At 52.1% G+C, this 26,965-nt stretch overlaps 1 protein-coding gene across 2 annotated transcripts in view; it reads left to right on the top strand.

Annotated features, from left to right (window-relative positions):
* Positions 1 to 2,002: 2,002 nt before the first annotated feature.
* LOC121840490 (NF-kappa-B essential modulator-like) overlaps positions 2,003 to 26,965 on the top strand; it is a 28,555-nt gene continuing 3,592 nt past the window's right edge. For both annotated transcript variants that reach the window (XR_006079674.1, XM_042304339.1), the window contains exons 1-11: positions 2,003 to 2,148; positions 14,129 to 14,299; positions 14,391 to 14,449; positions 14,521 to 14,568; positions 15,609 to 15,711; positions 17,599 to 17,714; positions 19,119 to 19,271; positions 19,368 to 19,440; positions 21,957 to 22,091; positions 25,540 to 25,676; positions 25,888 to 25,964. Coding sequence is in view for 1 of the 2 variants with exons in the window: in XM_042304339.1 (XP_042160273.1) it covers positions 2,110 to 2,148; positions 14,129 to 14,299; positions 14,391 to 14,449; positions 14,521 to 14,568; positions 15,609 to 15,711; positions 17,599 to 17,714; positions 19,119 to 19,271; positions 19,368 to 19,440; positions 21,957 to 22,091; positions 25,540 to 25,676; positions 25,888 to 25,964 (1,111 nt within the window). In the remaining variant the exon portion in view is untranslated. The remainder of the gene's footprint in view (positions 2,149 to 14,128; positions 14,300 to 14,390; positions 14,450 to 14,520; positions 14,569 to 15,608; positions 15,712 to 17,598; positions 17,715 to 19,118; positions 19,272 to 19,367; positions 19,441 to 21,956; positions 22,092 to 25,539; positions 25,677 to 25,887; positions 25,965 to 26,965) is intronic.

Raw genomic sequence — 26,965 nt, 5'->3', positions numbered from 1 at the left:
TGTATGGGAAACAACAAGGGTTAGGGTTAGAAAATGTGCCAAATCGTGCAGGACACACGTCTGCATACATGATCTGCGTGAAGTGCGTGGGCTCTCCTCGAAGAGAGAAGTTTGTCCGGCTCAGTAAAACCTCAAACATGAATTGTCCTCGATGCTGAAATGGGCAACTTCTATGTGAGTTAATGAGGTGGAACACACCTCAATTTAAACTGTTAGAAAATAAAACTGGTTAGAAACTGTTTGGAAGTTCTACACCATTTCATTCAGGATAATCTATTCTTTCTAAAGATGTAAATTTGGGCAGCTGACAGCTGGTGTTGATAGTATAGAAAGCTGTTAAAATTTCAAGATTAGATTTTCACTCATGGAACTTGGGAGGTCGCCCCATTGTTTCCTATAGGAGTATAACTGTCTATTTCACCAAAAATCACACTGTGTATATTTCAATTTTTTTTTTTTTTCAAGTCGTACACCAATTTAATCAGGAGAATCTCCTCTTGTAATTATTTAAGTCTGGGCAGCGAGCTCAGCTGTCATCGAACAATAGACCAGAAATATAAGTTTTCCCTACTTCCTCATTCCTCAGACATAAGCACAGTTGATACTATCGATGGGTGGATGTTTACTTTCTACACAAGTCTTTTTTTCCCCAGTTTCATCCAAACAGATTGTAGTGGTAAAATGAAAAGAGATAAAAAATGTTGTGACATTTAAATGGAATTATAAGCGTCACTCCATTCAGAAGAGACTCAGTGAAGGTTCGTTTAATTTCATTTACTAGTTTTCCAGCTCGGACAACGTTCTTTGGCTGTTTTTCAGCCTTGGGTGAATTTTGACTTGTTCTATTGTCCAACCTAATATTTGCCATATTCTAATATTTCTCATGTGTCAACGTATCGCCACGGTCTGTGGTCGCCATGGTGAAACGTACACTCCTGTAGATGTGATATAATTGGATGGTGAAACGTACACTCCTGTAGATGTGATATAATTGGATGGTGAAACGTACACTCCTGTAGATGTGATATAATTGGATGGTGAAACTTGCCCTCCTGTAGATGTGATATAATTGGATGGTGAAACTTGCCCTCCTGTAGATGTGATATAATTGGATGGTGAAACTTGCCCTCCTGTAGATGATATAATTGGATGGTGAAACTTGCCCTCCTGTAGATGTGATATAATTGGATGGTGAAACTTGCCAGCCAACCAGAAAAACAGGCATTCTTGGAAGTCAGGGCAATATTTTTTTTTACTTTAAAAATAATGATTTTTGCAAGAAGTAGGCATTTAGAATTAAATGTGGAGTGGAACTTGTTACGTGATGACATCACGTGCCTCGCGTACCTTCAAAAGTATGTGGCAATCCTAATTTATTGTCACTGTAAAGAAAGTTTGACAAAATAAAATGGTTGTCGATCTTTAAAACATTGCTCCTACATATATTGCCTTTCCATTACATATGTTGCAATGATTTGTTGTTGTTACTACATTGCTTTTGTTGAATAAACCTTGGAAACCTTCCTAGTGTTTTGTACTAGTAGCTTTGCATCATTGGATCAGTGCCAACAGACAGATACTGTAATTCTGAAGTGATGGTGTGTCTGTATACATTTCTTGTTTTCTATATAATACGATGTTCAGCGACATGGTGCAGCCCCAGGCAGACATGGCCCTGCAGTGGGAGATGGCAGGGGAAGAGGGTAACGTGGCTCTTCAGGTTCCTGCTGAGCTGGCAGCCAATGAGGTGGTGACTAGACTACTGGGAGACAACCAGCAGCCCGAGGTAGGGACTCAATCACACACACACATTTATTCAAACACAAATATTTTATTTGGATCCACATTGAGGCACGGATTGTATGTGTGTGTGTTGTGTAGAGGCGCTGCAGCGCAGCAACCAGGCCCTGCGTCAGCGCTGTGAGGAGATGGAGGAATGGCAGCGGAGGTCTAGAGAAGAGAGAGAGTTCCTCAGCTGTCGCTTTCCAGGAGGCCCGGCGCTAGTGGAGAGACTGGCCATGGAGAACCATAGCCTTTCCAGCCTGGCCAGCCCCTCTAGCCCCTCCAACCCTGGAGCGAACCAAGGCCTGCTGGTCAACGGCCCCATCCATGGCTCGGGAGACCAACGGACCTATGGCATCCTCGCTGGTCAGTGCAGATAGATTGAGGGATGAATATAGATAGATTCAATTGTCGTCGCCCCCACTTCAACATCTTGCAGTCCGACGGACAAATCTGGATTTGGTATTGATTAGATCCCCATTAGATCCCCATTAGCCACAAAGTATCAGCTACTCTTCCTGGGGTCCACATGACATAATGCATAGCACAGAACACTATTAGTTAAGGGCTGCAATACATACATGTGAAACGTCACACAGTATCTAGGTCTAATACATAGAACAGTGTAAATTCCAAGATACACACTCTTGATCATGTAGTGTAAGGCCATTCTACTGCCAATGTTTGTCTGTGGAGATTGCATGGCTGTGTGCTCGAGTTTATACACCTGTCAACAACGGGTGTGGCTGAAATAGCCCAATCCACTCATTTGAAGGGGTGGTCCACATACTGATGTGACAGCGAGATTCCGTGGCTCACTTGTTTTTTTACTTCTGTGTGTTTGGTTTTACTATCCTTGTGGGGACCAGAGGTAAAACAAGGAAAGGTTTATTTCCAGAGGGTTTAGGTTAGGGGTTAGGGAAATGTTTCATTGGAATACATTTTTTGGTACCCACATGGTTGGTAAAAGAAACGTGTGTTCAGCTAAGGCTGGGAGTCCCGCAGTGTGTTCAGCTAAGGCTGGGAGTCCCCAGTGTGTTCAGCTAAGGCTGGGAGTCCCCAGTGTGTTCAGCTAAGGCTGTATCACATCCGGTCCCCTGACTGGGAGTCCCCAGCGTGTTCAGCTAAGGCTGGGAGTCCCCAGTGTGTTCAGCAAGGCTGGGAGTCCCCAGTGTGTTCAGCTAAGGCTGGGAGTCCCCCAGTGTGTTCAGCTAAGGCTGGGAGTCCCCAGTGTGTTCAGCTAAGGCTGGGAGTCCCCAGTGTGTTTCAGCTAAGGCTGGGAGTCCCCAGTGTGTTCAGCTAAGGCTGGGAGTCCCCCAGTGTGTTCAGCTAAGGCTGGGAGTCCCCAGTGTGTTCAGCTAAGGCTGGGAGTCCCCAGTGTGTTCAGCTAAGGCTGGGAGTCCCCCAGTGTGTTCAGCTAAGGCTGGGAGTCCCCAGTGTGTTCAGCTAAGGCTGGGAGTCCCCCAGTGTGTTCAGCTAAGGCTGGGAGTCCCCAGTGTGTTCAGCTAAGGCTGGGAGTCCCCCAGTGTGTTCAGCTAAGGCTGGGAGTCCCACAGTGTGTTCAGCTAAGGCTGGGGCTGGGAGTCCCCAGTGTGTTCAGCTAAGGCTGGGAGTCCCCCAGTGTGTTCAGCTAAGGCTGGGAGTCCCCAGTGTGTTCAGCTAAGGCTGGGAGTCCCCCAGTGTGTTCAGCTAAGGCTGGGAGTCCCCCAGTGTGTTCAGCTAAGGCTGGGAGTCCCCCAGTGTGTTCAGCTAAGGCTGGGAGTCCCCAGTGTGTTCAGCTAAGGCTGGGAGTCCCCAGTGTGTTCAGCTAAGGCTGGGAGTCCCCCAGTGTGTTCAGCTAAGGCTGGGAGTCCCCAGTGTGTTCAGCTAAGGCTGGGAGTCCCCCAGTGTGTTCAGCTAAGGCTGGGAGTCCCCAGTGTGTTCAGCTAAGGCTGGGAGTCCCCCAGTGTGTTCAGCTAAGGCTGGGAGTCCCCAGTGTGTTCAGCTAAGGCTGGGAGTCCCCAGTGTGTTCAGCTAAGGCTGGGAGTCCCACAGTGTGTTCAGCTAAGGCTGGGAGTCCCACAGTGTGTTCAGCTAAGGCTGGGAGTCCCACAGTGTGTTCAGCTAAGGCTGTATCACATCCGGCCCTGACTGGGAGTCCCCCAGTGTGTTCAGCTAAGGCTGGGAGTCCCACAGTGTGTTCAGCTAAGGCTGGGAGTCCCCCAGTGTGTTCAGCTAAGGCTGGGAGTCCCCCAGTGTGTTCAGCTAAGGCTGGGAGTCCCCAGTGTGTTCAGCTAAGGCTGGGAGTCCCCCAGTGTGTTCAGCTAAGGCTGGGAGTCCCCCAGTGTGTTCAGCTAAGGCTGGGAGTCCCACAGTGTGTGCAGCTAAGGCTGGGAGTCCCACAGTGTGTTCAGCTAAGGCTGGGAGTCCCACAGTGTGTTCAGCTAAGGCTGGGAGTCCCACAGTGTGTTCAGCTAAGGCTGGGAGTCCCACAGTGTGTGGGAGTCCCACAGCTAAGGCTGGGAGTCCCACAGTGTGTTCAGCTAAGGCTGGGAGTCCCACAGTGTGTTCAGCTAAGGCTGGGAGTCCCACAGTGTGTTCAGCTAAGGCTGGGAGTCCCCCAGTGTGTTCAGCTAAGGCTGGGAGTCCCCCAGTGTGTTCAGCTAAGGCTGGGAGTCCCCCAGTGTGTTCAGCTAAGGCTGGGAGTCCCCCAGTGTGTTCAGCTAAGGCTGGGAGTCCCCCAGTGTGTTCAGCTAAGGCTGTATCACAGTGTGCCCTGACTGGGAGTCCCCAGTGTGTTCAGCTAAGGCTGGGAGTCCCCCAGTGTGTTCAGCTAAGGCTGGGAGTCCCCCAGTGTGTTCAGCTAAGGCTGGGAGTCCCCAGTGTGTTCAGCTAAGGCTGGGAGTCCCCAGTGTGTTCAGCTAAGGCTGGGAGTCCCCCAGTGTGTTCAGCTAAGGCTGGGAGTCCCCCAGTGTGTTCAGCTAAGGCTGGGAGTCCCCCAGTGTGTTCAGCTAAGGCTGGGAGTCCCCAGTGTGTTCAGCCAAGGCTGGGAGTCCCCCAGTGTGTTCAGCTAAGGCTGGGAGTCCCCAGTGTGTTCAGCTAAGGCTGGGAGTCCCCCAGTGTGTTCAGCTAAGGCTGGGAGTCCCCCAGTGTGTTCAGCTAAGGCTGGGAGTCCCCCAGTGTGTTCAGCTAAGGCTGGGAGTCCCCAGTGTGTTCAGCTAAGGCTGGGAGTCCCCCAGTGTGTTCAGCTAAGGCTGGGAGTCCCCCAGTGTGTTCAGCTAAGGCTGGGAGTCCCCAGTGTGTTCAGCTAAGGCTGGGAGTCCCCCAGTGTGTTCAGCTAAGGCTGGGAGTCCCCAGTGTGTTCAGCTAAGGCTGGGAGTCCCCAGTGTGTTCAGCTAAGGCTGGGAGTCCCACAGTGTGTTCAGCTAAGGCTGGGAGTCCCACAGTGTGTTCAGCTAAGGCTGTATCACATCCGGCCCTGACTGGGAGTCCCCAGCGTGTTCAGCTAAGGCTGGGAGTCCCACAGTGTGTTCAGCTAAGGCTGGGAGTCCCCCAGTGTGTTCAGCTAAGGCTGGGAGTCCCCAGTGTGTTCAGCTAAGGCTGGAGTCCCCAGTGTGTTCAGCTAAGGCTGGGAGTCCCCCAGTGTGTTCAGCTAAGGCTGGGAGTCCCCCAGTGTGTTCAGCTAAGGCTGGGAGTCCCCAGTGTGTTCAGCTAAGGCTGGGAGTCCCACAGTGTGTTCAGCTAAGGCTGGGAGTCCCACAGTGTGTTCAGCTAAGGCTGGGAGTCCCACAGTGTGTTCAGCTAAGGCTGGGAGTCCCACAGTGTGTTCAGCTAAGGCTGGGAGTCCCACAGTGTGTTCAGCTAAGGCTGGGAGTCCCACAGTGTGTTCAGCTAAGGCTGGGAGTCCCACAGTGTGTTCAGCTAAGGCTGGGAGTCCCACAGTGTGTTCAGCTAAGGCTGGGAGTCCCCAGTGTGTTCAGCTAAGGCTGGGAGTCCCCAGTGTGTTCAGCTAAGGCTGGGAGTCCCCCAGTGTGTTCAGCTAAGGCTGGGAGTCCCCAGTGTGTTCAGCTAAGGCTGGAGTCCCACAGTGTGTTCAGCCTGACTGGGAGTCCCCCCCAGCGTGTTCAGCTAAGGCTGGGAGTCCCACAGTGTGTTCAGCTAAGGCTGTATCACATCCGGCCCTGACTGGGAGTCCCCAGCGTGTTCAGCTAAGGCTGGGAGTCCCACAGTGTGTTCAGCTAAGGCTCACAGTTCCTGACTGGGAGTCCCCAGTGTGTTCAGCTAAGGCTGGGAGTCCCCAGTGTGTTCAGCTAAGGCTGGGAGTCCCCAGTGTGTTCAGCTAAGGCTGGGAGTCCCCAGTGTGTTCAGCTAAGGCTGGGAGTCCCCAGTGTGTTCAGCTAAGGCTGGGAGTCCCCCAGTGTGTTCAGCTAAGGCTGGGAGTCCCCCAGTGTGTTCAGCTAAGGCTGGGAGTCCCCAGTGTGTTCAGCTAAGGCTGGGAGTCCCCAGTGTGTTCAGCTAAGGCTGGGAGTCCCCAGTGTGTTCAGCTAAGGCTGGGAGTCCCCCAGTGTGTTCAGCTAAGGCTGGGAGTCCCCAGTGTGTTCAGCTAAGGCTGGGAGTCCCCCAGTGTGTTCAGCTAAGGCTGGGAGTCCCCAGTGTGTTCAGCTAAGGCTGGGAGTCCCCCAGTGTGTTCAGCTAAGGCTGGGAGTCCCACAGTGTGTTCAGCTAAGGCTGGGAGTCCCCAGTGTGTTCAGCTAAGGCTGGGAGTCCCCAGTGTGTTCAGCTAAGGCTGGGAGTCCCACAGTGTGTTCAGCTAAGGCTGGGAGTCCCAGTGTGTTCAGTGTGTTCAGCTAAGGCTGGGAGTCCCCAGTGTGTTCAGCTAAGGCTGGGAGTCCCACAGTGTGTTCAGCTAAGGCTGGGAGTCCCACAGTGTGTTCAGCTAAGGCTGGGAGTCCCACAGTGTGTTCAGCTAAGGCTGGGAGTCCCACAGTGTGTTCAGCTAAGGCTGGGAGTCCCACAGTGTGTTCAGCTAAGGCTGGGAGTCCCACAGTGTGTTCAGCTAAGGCTGGGAGTCCCACAGTGTGTCCAGCCAAGGCTGGGAGTCCCACAGTGTGTCCAGCTAAGGCTGGGAGTCCCACAGTGTGTCCAGCTAAGGCTGGGAGTCCCACAGTGTGTCCAGCTAAGGCTGGGAGTCCCCAGTGTGTTCAGCTAAGGCTGGGAGTCCCCAGTGTGTTCAGCTAAGGCTGGGAGTCCCACAGTGTGTTCAGCTAAGGCTGGGAGTCCCACAGTGTGTTCAGCTAAGGCTGGGAGTCCCACAGTGTGTTCAGCTAAGGCTGTATCACATCCGTGCCCTGGCTGGGAGTCCCACAGTGTGTTCAGCTAAGGCTGGGAGTCCCCAGTGTGTTCAGCTAAGGCTGGGAGTCCCACAGTGTGTTCAGCTAAGGCTGGGAGTCCCACAGTGTGTTCAGCTAAGGCTGGGAGTCCCACAGTGTGTTCAGCTAAGGCTGGGAGTCCCACAGTGTGTTCAGCCAAGGCTGTATCACATCTGGCCCTGACTGGGAGTCCCACAGTGTGTTCAGCTAAGGCTGGGAGTCCCCAGTGTGTTCAGCTAAGGCTGGGAGTCCCCAGTGTGTTCAGCTAAGGCTGGGAGTCCCACAGTGTGTTCAGCTAAGGCTGGGAGTCCCACAGTGTGTTCAGCTAAGACTGTATCACATCCGGCCCTGACTGGGAGTCCCCAGTGTGTTCAGCTAAGGCTGGGAGTCCCCAGTGTGTTCAGCTAAGGCTGGGAGTCCCCAGTGTGTTCAGCTAAGGCTGGGAGTCCCCCAGTGTGTTCAGCTAAGGCTGGGAGTCCCCAGTGTGTTCAGCTAAGGCTGGGAGTCCCCCAGTGTGTTCAGCTAAGGCTGGGAGTCCCCCAGTGTGTTCAGCTAAGGCTGGGAGTCCCCCAGTGTGTTCAGCTAAGGCTGGAGTCCCCCAGTGTGTTCAGCTAAGGCTGGGAGTCCCCAGTGTGTTCAGCTAAGGCTGGGAGTCCCCAGTGTGTTCAGCTAAGGCTGGGAGTCCCCAGTGTGTTCAGCTAAGGCTGGGAGTCCCCAGTGTGTTCAGCCAAGGCTGGGAGTCCCCAGTGTGTTCAGCTAAGGCTGGGAGTCCCCAGTGTGTTCAGCTAAGGCTGGGAGTCCCCAGTGTGTTCAGCTAAGGCTGGGAGTCCCCCAGTGTGTTCAGCTAAGGCTGGGAGTCCCCAGTGTGTTCAGCTAAGGCTGGGAGTCCCCAGTGTGTTCAGCTAAGGCTGGGAGTCCCCAGTGTGTTCAGCTAAGGCTGGGAGTCCCCAGTGTGTTCAGCTAAGGCTGGGAGTCCCCAGTGTGTTCAGCTAAGGCTGGGAGTCCCCAGTGTGTTCAGCTAAGGCTGGGAGTCCCCAGTGTGTTCAGCTAAGGCTGGGAGTCCCCCAGTGTGTTCAGCTAAGGCTGGGAGTCCCAGCTAAGGCTGGGAGTCCCCAGTGTGTTCAGCTAAGGCTGGGAGTCCCCAGTGTGTTCAGCTAAGGCTGGGAGTCCCCAGTGTGTTCAGCTAAGGCTGGGAGTCCCCAGTGTGTTCAGCTAAGGCTGGGAGTCCCCAGTGTGTTCAGCTAAGGCTGGGAGTCCCCCAGTGTGTTCAGCTAAGGCTGGGAGTCCCCCAGTGTGTTCAGCAGCTAAGGCTGGGAGTCCCCAGTGTGTTCAGCTAAGGCTGGGAGTCCCCAGTGTGTTCAGCTAAGGCTGGGAGTCCCCAGTGTGTTCAGCTAAGGCTGGGAGTCCCCAGTGTGTTCAGCTAAGGCTGGGAGTCCCCCAGTGTGTTCAGCTAAGGCTGGGAGTCCCCCAGTGTGTTCAGCTAAGGCTGGGAGTCCCCAGTGTGTTCAGCTAAGGCTGGGAGTCCCCCAGTGTGTTCAGCTAAGGCTGGGAGTCCCCAGTGTGTTCAGCTAAGGCTGGGAGTCCCCAGTGTGTTCAGCTAAGGCTGGGAGTCCCCCAGCTGTGGGAGTTCAGCTAAGGCTGGGAGTCCCCCAGTGTGTTCAGCTAAGGTCCCCAGGGAGTCCCCAGTGTGTTCAGCTAAGGCTGGGAGTCCCCCAGTGTGTTCAGCTAAGGCTGGGAGTCCCCAGTGTGTTCAGCTAAGGCTGGGAGTCCCCCAGTGTGTTCAGCTAAGGCTGGGAGTCCCCAGTGTGTTCAGCCAAGGCTGGGAGTCCCCAGTGTGTTCAGCTAAGGCTGGAGTCCCCAGTGTGTTCAGCTAAGGCTGGGAGTCCCCAGTGTGTTCAGCTAAGGCTGGGAGTCCCCCAGTGTGTTCAGCTAAGGCTGGGAGTCCCCAGTGTGTTCAGCTAAGGCTGGGAGTCCCCCAGTGTGTTCAGCTAAGGCTGGGAGTCCCCCAGTGTGTTCAGCTAAGGCTGGGAGTCCCCCAGTGTGTTCAGCTAAGGCTGGGAGTCCCCCAGTGTGTTCAGCTAAGGCTGTATCACATCCGGCCCTGACTGGGAGTCCCCAGTGTGTTCAGCTAAGGCTGGGAGTCCCACAGTGTGTTCAGCTAAGGCTGGGAGTCCCACAGTGTGTTCAGCTAAGGCTGGGAGTCCCACAGTGTGTTCAGCTAAGGCTGGGAGTCCCCCAGTGTGTTCAGCTAAGGCTGGGAGTCCCCCAGTGTGTTCAGCTAAGGCTGGGAGTCCCCCAGTGTGTTCAGCTAAGGCTGGGAGTCCCCAGTGTGTTCAGCTAAGGCTGGGAGTCCCCAGTGTGTTCAGCTAAGGCTGGGAGTCCCCAGTGTGTTCAGCTAAGGCTGGGAGTCCCCAGTGTGTTCAGCTAAGGCTGGGAGTCCCCAGTGTGTTCAGCTAAGGCTGGGAGTCCCCAGTGTGTTCAGCTAAGGCTGGGAGTCCCCCAGTGTGTTCAGCTAAGGCTGGGAGTCCCCCAGTGTGTTCAGCTAAGGCTGGGAGTCCCCCAGTGTGTTCAGCTAAGGCTGGGAGTCCCCCAGTGTGTTCAGCTAAGGCTGGGAGTCCCCAGTGTGTTCAGCTAAGGCTGGGAGTCCCCCAGTGTGTTCAGCTAAGGCTGGGAGTCCCCAGTGTGTTCAGCTAAGGCTGGGAGTCCCCAGTGTGTTCAGCTAAGGCTGGGAGTCCCCCAGTGTGTTCAGCTAAGGCTGGGAGTCCCCAGTGTGTTCAGCTAAGGCTGGGAGTCCCCCAGTGTGTTCAGCTAAGGCTGGGAGTCCCCAGTGTGTTCAGCTAAGGCTGGGAGTCCCCAGTGTGTTCAGCTAAGGCTGGGAGTCCCCCAGTGTGTTCAGCTAAGGCTGGGAGTCCCCCAGTGTGTTCAGCTAAGGCTGGGAGTCCCCAGTGTGTTCAGCTAAGGCTGGGAGTCCCCAGTGTGTTCAGCTGGGAGTCCCCAGTGTGTTCAGCTAAGGCTGGGAGTCCCCCAGTGTGTTCAGCTAAGGCTGGGAGTCCCCCAGTGTGTTCAGCTAAGGCTGGGAGTCCCCCAGTGTGTTCAGCTAAGGCTGGGAGTCCCCAGTGTGTTCAGCTAAGGCTGGGAGTCCCCAGTGTGTTCAGCTAAGGCTGGGAGTCCCCAGTGTGTTCAGCTAAGGCTGGGAGTCCCCCAGTGTGTTCAGCTAAGGCTGTATCACATCCGGCCCTGACTGGGAGTTCCCCAGTGTGTTCAGCTAAGGCTGGGAGTCCCACAGTGTGTTCAGCTAAGGCTGGGAGTCCCACAGTGTGTTCAGCTAAGGCTGGGAGTCCCACAGTGTGTTCAGCTAAGGCTGGGAGTCCCCAGTGTGTTCAGCTAAGGCTAAGGGGAGTCCCCCAGTGTGTTCAGCTAAGGCTGGGAGTCCCCAGTGTGTTCAGCTAAGGCTGGGAGTCCCCAGTGTGTTCAGCTAAGGCTGGGAGTCCCCAGTGTGTTCAGCTAAGGCTGGGAGTCCCCCAGTGTGTTCAGCTACGGCTGGGAGTCCCCCAGTGTGTTCAGCTAAGGCTGGGAGTCCCCAGTGTGTTCAGCTAAGGCTGGGAGTCCCCCAGTGTGTTCAGCTAAGGCTGGGAGTCCCCCAGTGTGTTCAGCTAAGGCTGGGAGTCCCCAGTGTGTTCAGCTAAGGCTGGGAGTCCCCCAGTGTGTTCAGCTAAGGCTGGGAGTCCCCAGTGTGTTCAGCTAAGGCTGGGAGTCCCCAGTGTGTTCAGCTAAGGCTGGGAGTCCCCCAGTGTGTTCAGCTAAGGCTGGGAGTCCCCCAGTGTGTTCAGCTAAGGCTGGGAGTCCCCAGTGTGTTCAGCTAAGGCTGGGAGTCCCCCAGTGTGTTCAGCTAAGGCTGGGAGTCCCCCAGTGTGTTCAGCTAAGGCTGGGAGTCCCCAGTGTGTTCAGCTAAGGCTGGGAGTCCCCAGTGTGTTCAGCTAAGGCTGGGAGTCCCCCAGTGTGTTCAGCTAAGGCTGGGAGTCCCCCAGTGTGTTCAGCTAAGGCTGGGAGTCCCCCAGTGTGTTCAGCTAAGGCTGGGAGTCCCCCAGTGTGTTCAGCTAAGGCTGGGAGTCCCCCAGTGTGTTCAGCTAAGGCTGGGAGTCCCCAGTGTGTTCAGCTAAGGCTCACAGCCCTGCTGGGAGTCCCCCAGTGTGTTCAGCTAAGGCTGGGAGTCCCCAGTGTGTTCAGCTAAGGCTGGGAGTCCCCAGTGTGTTCAGCTAAGGCTGGGAGTCCCCCAGTGTGTTCAGCTAAGGCTGGGAGTCCCCCAGTGTTCAGCTAAGGCTGGGAGTCCCCAGTGTGTTCAGCTGGGAAGCTGTATCACATCTGGCCCTTACTGGGAGTCCCCAGTGTGTTCAGCTAAGGCTGTATCACATCTGGCCCTTACTGGGAGTCCCCAGTGTGTTCAGCAGGCTGTATCACATCCGGCCCTGACTGGGAGTCCCCAGTGTGTTCAGCTAAGGCTGGGAGTCCCCCAGTGTGTTCAGCTAAGGCTGGGAGTCCCCAGTGTGTTCAGCTAAGGCTGGGAGTCCCCCAGTGTGTTCAGCTAAGGCTGGGAGTCCCCAGTGTGTTCAGCTAAGGCTGGGAGTCCCCAGTGTGTTCAGCTAAGGCTGGGAGTCCCACAGTGTGTTCAGCTAAGGCTGTATCACATCCGGCCCTGACTGGGAGTCCCCAGTGTGTTCAGCTAAGGCTGGGAGTCCCCAGTGTGTTCAGCTAAGGCTGGGAGTCCCCCAGTGTGTTCAGCTAAGGCTGGGAGTCCCCAGTGTGTTCAGCTAAGGCTGGGAGTCCCCCAGTGTGTTCAGCTAAGGCTGGGAGTCCCCAGTGTGTTCAGCTAAGGCTGGGAGTCCCCCAGTGTGTTCAGCTAAGGCTGGGAGTCCCCCAGTGTGTTCAGCTAAGGCTGGGAGTCCCCCAGTGTGTTCAGCTAAGGCTGGGAGTCCCCCAGTGTGTTCAGCTAAGGCTGGGAGTCCCCCAGTGTGTTCAGCTAAGGCTGGGAGTCCCCCAGTGTGTTCAGCTAAGGCTGGGAGTCCCCCAGTGTGTTCAGCTAAGGCTGGGAGTCCCCCAGTGTGTTCAGCTAAGGCTGGGAGTCCCCAGTGTGTTCAGCTAAGGCTGGGAGTCCCCAGTGTGTTCAGCTAAGGCTGGGAGTCCCCCAGTGTGTTCAGCTAAGGCTGGGAGTCCCCAGTGTGTTCAGCTAAGGCTGGGAGTCCCCAGTGTGTTCAGCTAAGGCTGGGAGTCCCCCAGTGTGTTCAGCTAAGGCTGGGAGTCCCCCAGTGTGTTCAGCTAAGGCTGGGAGTCCCCCAGTGTGTTCAGCTAAGGCTGGGAGTCCCCCAGTGTGTTCAGCTAAGGCTGGGAGTCCCCCAGTGTGTTCAGCTAAGGCTGGGAGTCCCCCAGTGTGTTCAGCTAAGGCTGTATCACAGGCCCTGACTGGGAGTCCCACAGTGTGTTCAGCTAAGGCTGGGAGTCCCCAGTGTGTTCAGCTAAGGCTGGGAGTCCCACAGTGTGTTCAGCTAAGGCTGGGAGTCCCCAGTGTGTTCAGCTAAGGCTGTATCACATCCGGCCCTGGCTGGGAGACCCACAGTGTGTTCAGCTAAGGCTGGGAGTCCCACAGTGTGTTCAGCTAAGGCTGGGAGTCCCACAGTGTGTTCAGCTAAGGCTGGGAGTCCCCAGTGTGTTCAGCTAAGGCTGGGAGTCCCACAGTGTGTTCAGCTAAGGCTGGGAGTCCCACAGTGTGTTCAGCTAAGGCTGGGAGTCCCACAGTGTGTTCAGCTAAGGCTGGGAGTCCCACAGTGTGTTCAGCTAAGGCTGGGAGTCCCACAGTGTGTTCAGCTAAGGCTGGGAGTCCCACAGTGTGTTCAGCTAAGGCTGGGAGTCCCCCAGTGTGTTCAGCTAAGGCTGGGAGTCCCCAGTGTGTTCAGCTAAGGCTGGGAGTCCCACAGTGTGTTCAGCTAAGGCTGGGAGTCCCCAGTGTGTTCAGCTAAGGCTGGGAGTCCCCAGTGTGTTCAGCTAAGGCTGGGAGTCCCCCAGTGTGTTCAGCTAAGGCTGGGAGTCCCCCAGTGTGTTCAGCTAAGGCTGGGAGTCCCCCAGTGTGTTCAGCTAAGGCTGGGAGTCCCCCAGTGTGTTCAGCTAAGGCTGGGAGTCCCCCAGTGTGTTTCAGCTAAGGCTGGGAGTCCCCCAGTGTGTTTCAGCTAAGGCTGGGAGTCCCCAGTGTGTTTCAGCTAAGGCTGGGGGTCCCCAGTGTGTTTCAGCTAAGGCTGGGAGTCCCCCAGTGTGTTTCAGCTAAGGCTGGGAGTCCCCCAGTGTGTTTCAGCTAAGGCTGGGAGTCCCCAGTGTGTTTCAGCTAAGGCTGGGAGTCCCCCAGTGTGTTTCAGCTAAGGCTGGGGTCCCCCAGTGTGTTTCAGCTAAGGCTGGGAGTCCCCCAGTGTGTTTCAGCTAAGGCTGGGAGTCCCCAGTGTGTTTCAGCTAAGGCTGGGAGTCCCCCAGTGTGTTTCAGCTAAGGCTGGGAGTCCCCCAGTGTGTTTCAGCTAAGGCTGGGGGTCCCCCAGTGTGTTCAGCTAAGGCTGGGAGCCCCGCAGTGTGTTCAGCTAAGGCTGTATCACATTCGGCCCTGACTGGGAGTCCCACAGGGCGGAGCACAACTGGCCCAGCGTCTTCCGGGTTTGGCCGGTGTAGGCCGTCATTGTAAATAAGAATTTGTTCCTTACTGACTTGCCCAGTTAAATAAAGGTTCCATTTTGCTCCATGAGAAGTACCCTCCCCAGTCCTGCCCACTTGTTCCTGATCTCACCAATCACCTCTCTACCTCATAGAGAGAGAAGCCATCTATCTCTGTGTAGTTAGTGGTTAACCTGAAGTCGTGCTTTTTCTTTGTTTCTGGTTCTCCCTCACTCCTTATTTCAATACAAGCTTGTTGTTTCTATGGCAACATGGAGATATACTATCTATCAACTTCCTGTCTCTTTCTCTAGCCTGTAGGAGGAAACAACTCTCTCCAGCCGCTGAAGAGCCACAAAGAGGAGTTGGAAGAAGGGAAGAGAGATCTGAGGAGGAGGAATGAAGAGCTGGAGAAAGAGAGGGAGGAGGGAGAGAGAGAGAGAGACTGCCTTCATCGCTCGGTTGAGCAGCTCCGAACCAAACTGGTGTGTGTGTGTGTGGTGTTACGGTCATTCTGTGAAGAAATGATAGCTGGAAACGTGAAGTCTTACTGGGGACTATAATTGTGTTCCTTAGAGTTGTGGTGTTACTGAGGAAACGGTTCAGCGTTCCGATGCCCCGCCCTCCTCTGACAGGTATGATATCATTTTCCGACAGTCCGCATCACTTCCTGCAGTGTGTTGATGTCTGCTTCCTGTCTCCTCAGCTCCCACCTGGCCAAACTCACAGAGCAGCTTCAAGCCACACAGGGCAGGTAAGTGTGTCTCACTATTCTGCCTTGTAGTGGTTATGACCTGTGATCCTAAATATGTTCCTGTGTGTGGGTGTGGTGTGCCTGTGTGTGTGTGTGTGGTGTGCCTGTGTGTGTGGTGTGGTGTGCCTGTGTGTGGGTGTGGTGTGGTGTGCCTGTGTGTGGTGTGGTGTGCCTGTGTGTGGTGTGCCTGGGTGTGGTGTCCCTGTGTGTGGGTGTGGTGTGGTGTCCCTGTGTGTGGGTGTGGTGTGGTGTCCCTGTGTGTGGGTGTGGTGTGGTGTCCCTGTGTGTGGGTGTGGTGTGGTGTCCCTGTGTGTGGTGTCCCTGTGTGTGTGGGTGTGGTGTGGTGTCCCTGTGTGTGGTGTCCCTGTGTGTGGTGTCCCTGTGTGTGGGTGTGGTGTCCGTGTGTGTGTGGTGTCCCTGTGTGTGGGTGTGGTGTGGTGTCCCTGTGTGTGGTGTCCCTGTGTGTGGGTGTGGTGTCCATGGGTGTGGTGTCCGTGGGTGTGGTGTCCGTGGGTGTGGTGTCCCTGTGTGTGGTGTCCCTGTGTGTGGGTGTGGTGTCCCTGTGTGTGGTGTCCTGTGTGTGGGTGTGGTGTCCCTGTGTGTGGGGTCCCTGTGTGTGGGTGTGGTGTCCCTGTGTGTGGGTGTGGTGTCCGTGTGTGTGGTGTCCCTGTGTGTGGGTGTGGTGTCCCTGTGTGTGGTGTCCCTGTGTGTGGTGTCCATGGGTGTGGTGTCCCTGTGTGTGGGTGTGGTGTCCCTGTGTGTGGTGTCCCTGTGTGTGGGTGTGGTGTCCGTGTGGGTGTGGTGTCCATGGGTGTGGTGTCCGTGGGTGTGGTGTCCGTGTGGGTGTGGTGTCCGTGTGGGTGTGGTGTCCGTGTGGGTGTGGTGTCCGTGGGTGTGGTGTCCGTGGGTGTGGGTGTGGTGTCCGTGTGTGTGGGTGTGGTGTCCGTTGTGTGGGTGTGGTGTCCGTGTGTGTGGGTGTGGTGTCCGTGTGTGGGTGTGGTGTCCGTGTGTGTGGGTGTGGTGTCCGTGTGTGTGTGTAGGTACAGAGAGCTGCAGGAGCAGTTAGATTCCCTCCAGAAGAGTTCAGCTCAGAGAGACAGAACTGAAGTGCTGCTTAAACAGAAGGACAAGGACTGTACCCAGGTACACACTACACTATACACTATACTACACTACACACTATACTACACACTACACTATACTATACACTATACTACACTACACACTACACTATACTACATACTATACTACACACTATACTACACACTATACTACACACTATACTATACTACACACTATACCATACTACACACTACACTATACTATACTATACAGTACACTACACACTATACTACACCACAGACTATACTATACACTACACACTATACTACACACTACACTATACACTATACTACACACTACACTATACTACACTCTATACACTACACTATACACTACACTATACTACACTACACACTATATTATACTACACACTATACACTACACGCTAAACACTATACACTACACACTCTACTACACACTCTACACACTACACCACACAATACACCATGCACTACACACTACACTACACACAACACTACACACTCTACTACACACTACACACTACACCACACAATACACCATGCACTACACACCACACTATACACTATACTACACACTATACTACACACTACACCACACAATACACCACACAATACACCACGCACTACACCCTACACTACACACTATACTATACTACACACTATACTATACACTACACGACACGCTATACACTACACACTATACTACACAATACACACTATACTACACACTATACACGACACGCTATACACTACACACTATACTACACAATACACACTATACTACACACTATACACTACACTACACACTATACACCACTACACTACACACTACACTACACTACACTACACACTATACTATACTACACACTACACTATACACACTACACACTACACTACACTATACACAACACTACACACTATACTACACACTACACTACACTACACACTACACTATACATACACTACACTACACACTATACACTATACACTATACTATACACAATGCACTACACTACACTACACACTATACACTATACACTACACATACACAATGCACTACACTACACTATACACAATGCACTACACTACACACCACACTATACACTACACTACACCATACTACACTTTACACTCTACACTATACACACTACACACATACACTACACACTATACACTACACCACACTATTACACTACACACTACACACTATACACTACACTACACACTATACACTATACACTATACACTACACTATACACTACACTATACACTATACACTACACCACACTACACTATACACTACACACTATACTACACTATACACTACACTATACACTACACACACTACACTTTACACACTATACACTACACTATACACACACTACACACTACACACTATACACTACACACTATACACCACACACTACACCACCACAAAATACACCACACACTACACCACGCATTACACACTACACTACACACTACACCACGCACTCAACAACACTACACACTATACACTACACACTATACACTATACACCATACACTACACTACACACTACGCACTACACACACACTGTACCCAGGCACACACTACACACACACTGTACCCAGGTACACACTACACACACACTACACACACTACACACACACTGTACCCAGGTACACACTACACACACTGTACACACACTGTACCCAGGTACACACTACACACACACACACAGGTACACACTACACACACACTGTACACACTACACACACACGTACCCAGGTACACACTACACACACACTGTACACACTACACACACACTGTACCCAGGTACACACACACCGGACTTAGTCATTTTGTGTAACAGTCAGTCCTACTGCCTGGTCCTTTCAGTACTATTTGTCTGTCAGACAGTACTACTGTCTGTCTGTGTGTTTAGCTGGATAAGGATGTCGAGGCGCTGAAGGCCCAGGTGACGTCTCTCCTGGGAGAGCTGAGAGAGAGACAGAGCTGTTTGGACCGGAGCCAGCAGGACCGCAACATCCTGGACGACAGGTATGACAACTACTGGTGCTGATGGGAGACCGGTTTGGGTTTTCCTCCCTACTGGTGCTGATGGGAGACCGGTTTGGGTTTTCCTCCCTACTGGTGCTGATGGGAGACCGGTTTGGGTTTTACTCTCTACTGGTGCTGATGGGAGACAGGTTTGGGTTTTATTCTCAGACTCCACATGGAACGATGTCTGTTTTTATAGTTCACTCTGCTACGTAGCAGAGACAAGGAGAGATGACTGATGTAGCAGAGACAAGGAGAGAGAGGACTGACGTAGCAGAGACAAGGAGAGGACTGACGTAGCAGAGACAAGGAGAGAGATGGAGACTGACGTAGCAGAGAGATGGAGACTGACGTAACAGAGATGGAGAGAGAGGACTGACGTAGCAGAGACGAGGAGAGAGAGGACTGACGTAGCAGAGACGAGGAGAGAGAGGACTGACGTAGCAGAGACGAGGAGAGAGAGGACTGACGTAGCAGAGACGAGGAGAGAGAGGACTGACGTAGCAGAGACGAGGAGAGAGAGGACTGACGTAGCAGAGACGAGGGGAGAGAGGAGAGAGGGGAGGACTGACGTAGCAGAGACGAGGAGAGAGAGGACTGACGTAGCAGAGACGAGGGGAGAGAGGACTGACGTAGCAGAGAGCAGAGACGAGGAGAGAGAGGACTGACGTAGCAGAGACGAGGAGAGAGAGGACTGACGTAGCAGAGCAGAGACGGACGAGAGAGACGAGGACTGACGTAGCAGAGACGAGGAGAGAGAGGACTGACGTAGCAGAGACGAGGAGAGAGAGGACTGACGTAGCAGAGACGAGGAGAGAGAGGACTGACGTAGCAGAGACGAGGAGAGAGAGGACTGACGTAGCAGAGACGAGGAGAGAGAGGACTGACGTAGCAGAGACGAGGGAGCAGAGACGAGGAGGAGAGAGGACTGACGTAGCAGAGACGAGGAGAGAGAGGACTGACGTAGCAGAGACGAGGAGAGAGAGGACTGACGTAGCAGAGACGAGGAGAGAGAGGACTGATGCACGGTCACATGGTCAGTGCTGCGGATGTTGGTGACAGTATGCACGGTCACATGATGTTGGTGACTGTAGTGGTGGAGACTCTCCTTGATGTGATGACTGTAGTGGTGGAGACTCTCCTTGATGTGATGACTGTAGTGGTGGAGACTCTCCTTGATGTGATGACTGTAGTGGTGGAGACTCTCCTTGATGTGATGACTGTAGTGGTGGAGACTCTCCTTGATGTGATGACTGTAGTGGGGTTGTAATTTTGTGTAGGCAAAACAAAACACTCTTTCAGTCAGACAGAGATTTCCTCAACAGGCTCTCTCTCTCTCTCTCTCTCTCTCTCTCTCTCTCTCTCTCTCTCTCTCTGTCTGTGTGTGTGTGTGTGTGTGTGTAGGCTGAGCAGTACTCGGGAGTCATTGGCAGCATCAGAGAGAGAGATGGAACAACAGAGGAAGCAGCACTCTGTGACGGTAGACAAACTACTGCTGCAGACACACAACTTAGAGACCGCCCTGAAGACTGACCGCCTGGTCATTACTGAGGAGAGGTACACACACACACACACAACCTAGAGACTGCCCACCTGGTTGTTACTGAAGAGGTACACACTAATCGATATTGTGATAATAATAATGTCTTCCAGGAGGAAGCTTGCCCAGCTGCAGCACGCCTACACCTGTCTGTTTAAGGACTACGACTCCAAACTCAAGACTGAGGTGTGTGTGGCAGAGGGTATGTGTGTGTGTGTGTGTGTGGCAGAGGGTGTGTGGCAGAGGTCGACCGATTAATCGGAATGGCCGATTTAATTAGGGCCGATTTCAAGTTTTCATAACAATCGAAAATCGCTATTTTTGGGCGCCGATTTAGCTGATTTATAATAAAAATACAAAATATATATATATATTTTTTTAAATTTATTTTACCTTTATTTAACTAGACAAGTCAGTTAAGAGCACGTTCTTATTTTCAATGACGGCCTGGGAACGGGTGGTTAACTGCCTGTTCAGGAGCAGAACTACAGATTTTTACCTTGTCAGCTCGGGGGATCCAATCTTGCAAACTTACAGTTAACTAGTCCAACACAATAACCACCTGCCTCTCATTGCACTCCACAAGGAGTTACGCAAATGCAGTAAGAAGCCAAGGTAAGTTGCTAGCTACCATTAAACTTATCTTGTAAAAAACAATCAATCATAATCACTAGTTAACTACACATGGTTGATGATATTACTAGTTTATCTAGTGTGTCCTGCGTTGCATATAATCGATGTGGTGCGTATCGTTGCTCCAACGTGTACCTAACCATGAACATCAATGCCTTTCTTAAAATAAATACACAGAAGTATAGATTTTTTTAACCTGCATATTTAGTTAAAATTGCCTGCTAACATGATTTTCTTTTAACTAGGGTAATTGTCACTTCTCTTGCGTTCTGTGCAACAGAGTCGGGGTATATGCAGCAGTTTGGGCCACCGGGCTCGTTGTGAACTGGGTGAAGACTATTTCTTCCTAACAATCACAGCCTACGTCGCCAAACGGGGATGATTTGACAAAAGCACAATTGTTCCACGAATGTACCGAACCATAAACATCAGTGCCTTTCTTAAAATCAATACACAGAAGTATATATTTTTAAACCTGCATATTTAATTAAGAAATTCGTTAGCAGGCAATATTAACCAGGTGAAATTGTGTCACTTCTCTTGCGTTCATTGCACACAGAGTCAGGGTATATGCAACAGTTTGGGCCGTCTGGCTCGTTGCTAATTAATTTGCCATAATTATGACATAACATTGAAGGTTGTGCAATGTAACAGGAATATTTAGACTGATGGATGCCACCCCTTAGTTAAAATACGGAACTGTTCCGTATTTCACTAAAAGAATAAACGTTTTGTTTTCTAAATGATAGTTTCAGGATTCGACCAGATTAATGACCAAAGGCTCGTATTTCTGTGTGTTATTATGTTATAATTAAGTCTATGATTTGATAGAGCAGTCTGACTGAGCATGGTAGGCAGCAGCAGGCTCGTAAGCATTCATATATTCATATTATATTAAGTTAAAATAAGTGTTCAGTATTGTTGAAATTGTCATTATTACAAATAAATAAAAATTGTCCGATTGTTTTTACTTATTTTTTCAGCTTTTTTGGCCCTCCAATAATCGGTCAACCTCTGTGTGTGTGGCAGAGGGTGTGTGTGTGTGTGGCAGAGGGTGTGTGTGTGTGGCAGAGGGTGTGTGTGTGTGTGGCAGAGGGTGTGTGTGTGTGTGTGTGTGGCAGAGGGGTGTGTGTGTGGCAGAGGGTGTGTGTGTGTGTGTGTGTGTGGCAGAGGGTGGTGTGTGTGCAGTGTGTGTGTGTGTGTGTGTGTGGCAGAGGGTGTGTGTGCAGTGGTGTGTGTGGCAGAGGGTGGGTGTGTGTGTGGCAGAGGGGGTGTGTGTATGTGTGGCAGAGGGTGTGTGTGTGTGGCAGAGGGTGGTGTGTGTGTGTGTGTGTGTGTGTGTGTGTGTGTGGCAGAGGGTGTGTGTGTGTGTGTGTGTGTGTGTGTGTGGCAGAGGGTGGCAGAGGGTGTGTGTGTGTGGCAGAGGGGTGGTGAGGGGTGTGTGTGCAGTGTGTGTGTGTGTGTGGCAGAGGGTGGGTGTGTGTGTGTGTGTGTGTGTGGCAGAGGGTGTGTGGCAGAGGGTGTGTGTGTGGCAGAGGGTGTGTGTGGCAGAGGGGTGTGTGGCAGAGGGTGTGTGTGTGTGTGTGTGGCAGAGGGTGTGTGTGTGTGTGTGTGGCAGAGGGTGTGTGTGTGTGTGGCAGAGGGTGTGTGTGTGTGGCAGAGGGTGTGTGTGTGTGTGGCAGAGGGTGTGTGTGTGTGTGTGTGGCAGAGGGTGTGTGTGTGTGTGGCAGAGGGTGTGTGTGTGTGTGGCAGAGGGTGGGTGTGTGTGGCAGAGAGGGTGGGTGTGTGTGTGGCAGAGGGTGTGTGTGTGTGTGGCAGGGTGGGTGTGTGTGTGTGTGGCAGAGGGGTGTGTGTGTGTGTGTGGCAGAGGGTGTGTGTGTGTGTGTGTGTGGCAGAGGGTGTGTGTGTGTGTGTGGCAGAGTGTGTGTGTGGCAGTGGGGTGTGTGTGTGTGTGGCAGAGGGTGTGTGTGTGTGTGTGTGGCAGAGGGTGTGTGTGTGTGTGTGTGGCAGAGGGTGTGTGTGTGGCAGAGGAAGAGACAACAGTCACTAATAACACCATGTGTGTGTAGGGAGGAGACATGGTTGTTCGTCTGGAGGAGGCAGAGAGAGCTCTGGCTCTGAAACAGGATCTGATTGACAAGCTGAAGGAAGAGGTGGAGCAACAGAGAGGATCTCTAGAGACCGTTCCTGTTCTCACTGCCCAGGTACACACACTCACCCCTGTTCTCACTGCCCAGGTACACACACTCACCCCTGTTCTCACTGCCCAGGTACACACACTCACCCCTGTTCTCACTGCCCAGGTACACACTCACCCCTGTTCTCACTGCCCAGGTACACACACTCACCCCTGTTCTCACTGCCCAGGTACACACACTCACCCCTGTTCTCACTGCCCAGGTACACACACTCACCCCCTGTTCTCACTGCCCAGGTACACACACTCACCCCTGTTCTCACTGCCCAGGTACACACACTCACCCCTGTTCTCACTGCCCAGGTACACACACTCACCCCTGTTCTCACTGCCCAGGTACACACACTCACCCCTGTTCTCACTGCCCAGGTACACACACTCACCCCTGTTCTCACTGCCCAGGTACACACACTCACCCCTGTTCTCACTGCCCAGGTACACACACTCACCCCTGTTCTCACTGCCCAGGTACACACACTCACCCCTGTTCTCACTGCCCAGGTACAACACACTCTCACCCCTGTTCTGACTGCCCAGGTACACACACTCACCCCTGTTCTCACTGCCCAGGTACACACACTCACCCCTGTTCTCACTGCCCAGGTACACACACTCACCCCTGTTCTCACTGCCCAGGTACACACACTCACCCCTGTTCTCACTGCCCAGGTACACACACTCACCCCTGTTCTCACTGCCCAGGTACACACACTCACCCCTGTTCTCACTGCCCAGGTACACACACTCACAACCCCTGTTCTCACTGCCCAGGTACACACACTCACCCCTGTTCTCACTGCCCAGGTACACACACTCACCCCTGTTCTCACTGCCCAGGTACACACACTCACCCCTGTTCTCACTGCCCAGGTACAACACACACTCACCCCTGTTCTCACTGCCCAGGTACACACACTCACCCCTGTTCTCACTGCCCAGGTACACACACTCACCCCTGTTCTCACTGCCCAGGTACACACACTCGCCCCTGTTCTCACTGCCCAGGTACATTACAACCTCTATTACCCTGGCATTACAACCTCTACTCTCTACCCATTACTCTGGCATTACAACCTCTACACTCTACCCATTACCCTGGCATTACCTCTATTCTCTACCCTGGCATTACAACCTCTATTCTCTACCCTGGCATTACAACCTCTATTCTCTACCCTGGCATTACAACCTCTATTCTCTACCCATTACCCTGGCATTACAACCTCTATTCTCTATCCACTACCCTGGCATTACAACCTCTATTCTCTACCCATTACCCTGGCATTACAACCTCTATTCTCTACCCTGGCATTACAACCTCTATTCTCTATCCACTACCCTGGCATTACAACCTCTATTCTCTACCCATTACCCTGGCATTACAACCTCTATCCTCTACCCTGGCATTACAACCTCTACTCTCTACCCATTACTCTGGCATTACAACCTCTACTCTCTACCCATTACCCTGGCATTACAACCTCTATTCTCTATCCTGGCATTACAACCTCTATTCTCTATCCTGGCATTACAACCTCTATTCTCTACCCTGGCATTACAACATCTATTCTCTACCCATTACCCTGGCATTACAACCTCTATTCTCTACCCATTACCCTGGCATTACAACATCTATTCTCTACCCATTACCCTGGCATTACAACCTATATTCTCTACCCATTACCCTGGCATTACAACCTCTATTCTCTACCCATTACCCTGGCATTACAACATCTATTCTCTACCCATTACCCTGGCATTACAACCTCTATTCTCTACCCATTACCCTGGCATTACAACCTCTATTCTCTACCCTGGCATTACAACATCTATTCTCTACCCTGGCATTACAACATCTATTCTCTACCCTGGCATTACAACCTCTATTCTCTATCCATTACCCTGGATTTACAACCTCTATTCTCTACCCATTACCCTGGCATTACAACCTCTATTTCTACCCTACCCTGGCATTACAACCTCTATTCTCTACCCTGGCATTACAACCTCTATTCTCTACCCTGGCATTACAACCTCTATTCTCTATCCATTACCCTGGCATTTACAACCTCTATTCTCTACCCATTACCCTGGCATTACAACCTCTATTCTCTATCCATTACCCTGGCATTACAACCTCTATTCTCTTCTCTACCCATTACCCTGGCATTACAACCTCTATTCTCTACCCATTACCCTGGCATTACCACCTCTATTCTCTACCCACTACCCTGGCATTACAACCTCTACTCTCTACCCACTACCCTGGCATTACAACCTCTACACTCTACCCATTACCCTGGCATTACAACCTCTATTCTCTACCCTGGCATTACAACCTCTATTCTACCCTACCCTGGCATTACAACCTATATTCTCTACCCTGGCATTACAACCTCTATTCTCTACCCTGGCATTACAACCTCTATTCTCTACCCTGGCATTACAACCTCTATTCTCTACCCTGGCATTACAACCTCTATTCTCTACCCTGGCATTACAACCTCTATTCTCTACCCTGGCATTACAACCTCTATTCTCTACCCTGGCATTACAACCTCTATTCTCTACCCTGGCATTACAACCTCTATTCTCAACCCATTACCCTGGCATTACAACCTCTATTCTCTACCCATTACCCTGGCATTACAACCTCTATTACCCTGGCATTACAACCTCCATTACCCTGGCATTACAACCTCTATTCTCTACCCATTACCCTGGCATTACAACCTCTATTCTCTACCCATTACCCTGGCATTACAACCTCTATTCTCTACCCATTACCCTGGCATTACAACCTATGGCATTACAACCTCTCTACCCATTACCCTGGCATTACAACCTCTATTCTCTACCCATTACCCTGGCATTACAACCTCTATTCTCTACCCATTACCCTGGCATTACAACCTCTATTCTCTACCCATTACCCTGGCATTACAACCCTATATTCTCTACCCATTACCCTGGCATTACAACCTCTATTCTCAACCCATTACCCTGGCATTACAACCTCTATTCTCTACCCATTACCCTGGCATTACAACCTACCTATTACCCTGGCATTACAACCTCTATCCATTATCCTGGCATTACAACCTCTATTCTCTACCCATTACCCTGGCATTACAACCTCTATTCTCTACCCATTACCCTGGCATTACAACCTCTATTCTCTATCCTGGCATTACAACCTCCATTACCCTGGCATTACAACCTCTATCCTCTCAACCCATTACCCTGGCATTACAACCTCTATTCCTCTACCCATTACCCTGGCATTACAACCTCTACTCTCTACCCATTACCCTGGCATTACAACCTCTACTCTCTACCCATTACCCTGGCATTACAACCTCTGTTTGTGACCTTCTTAAATTTGAATCCCTCTTGACTGTCATGGGATTTGTAAATTCAAATAAAGTATTTAAAGTGTGTGTGTGTGTGTGTGTCAGGCTGAGATCTACAAGGCAGACTTCCTAGCGGAGCGGGAGGCCAGGGAGAAGTTGAACCAGAGGAAGGAGGAGCTTCAGGACCAGCTGAACACAGCGTTGGCTGAGATGGAGCGTCTGAAACAGGAAGAGACCTCACGGTAACACACACACACACACATACACATACACACACATACACACACATATACACACATATACACACATACACACACACACACATACACACACACACACACACACACACAATACACACACATACACACACACACATACACACATAACACATACACACACACTGGAATGGGATGTGTGAATTCAAATAAAGTATTTAAAGTGTGTGTGTTTCAGGGCTCGGATGGAGAAGATGCAGCAGAGACACCTGGAGGTCTTCAGACCACCACGACCCCACATCACCCCCCAATCAGGTACACCCCCCCCACCACGACCCCACATCACCCCCCAATCAGGTACACACCCCCCCCCCACCCCACATCACCCCAATCAGGTCACCCCCCCCACCACGACCCCACATCACCCCCAATCAGGTACACCCCCCACCACGACCCCACATCACCCCCCAAATCAGGTACACACCACGACCCCCAAAATCAGGTTCACACCCCCAATCAGGAACACACCCCCCAATCAGGTACACCCCCCCCCACACCCCCCACCCCACCACCACCACGACCCCACATAACCCCACAACCAGGAGAATATCCTCTCTTCACTTGCAGAGCCACTGGGGATGATAAACACCCTTCAGGCTCATGTGATGGTACCTGGAGAGACGGCCAGTGTCTTCAGGCTCATGTGATGGTACCTGGAGAGACGACCAGTGTCTTCAGGCTCATGTGATGGTACCTGAGAGACGACCAGTGTCTTCAGGCTCATGTGATGGTACCTACCAGTGTCTCAGGCTCATGTGATGGTACCTGGAGAGACGACCAGTGTCTTCAGGCTCATGGTACCTGGAGAGACGACCAGTGTCTTCAGGCTCATGTGATGGTACCTGGAGAGACGACCAGTGTCTTCAGGCTCATGTGATGGTACCTGGAGAGCCAGCTGGCAGCGAAGAATATCCTCTCTTCACCTACAGAGCCACTGGGGATGACAGACACCCTTCATGCCACTCTGTCCAGGCTGGGCAAAGATGCAGAGTTGTCTAATTTTTCTATAGGTTGAACTAAAGGTTTTTAGGCAAAATGACCCAATCAAAACGTAAAGCTTCTTGAGCTTGGGAATATGCCTATAGGCTCCAAACCAATGATGGCCCATTGGCTCCAAACCAATGATGGCCCATTGGCTCCAAACCAATGATGGCCCATTGGCTCCAAACCAATGATGGCCCATTGGCTCCAAACCAATGATGGCCCATTGGCTCCAAACCAATGATGGCCCATTGGCTCCAAACCAATGATGGCCC

The sequence above is a fragment of the Oncorhynchus tshawytscha genome, linkage group LG22 (assembly GCF_018296145.1).
Source record: "Oncorhynchus tshawytscha isolate Ot180627B linkage group LG22, Otsh_v2.0, whole genome shotgun sequence".
NCBI classification, from domain to species: Eukaryota; Metazoa; Chordata; class Actinopteri; order Salmoniformes; family Salmonidae; genus Oncorhynchus; species Oncorhynchus tshawytscha.
This window is presented reverse-complemented; position numbering and strand designations above follow the sequence as displayed.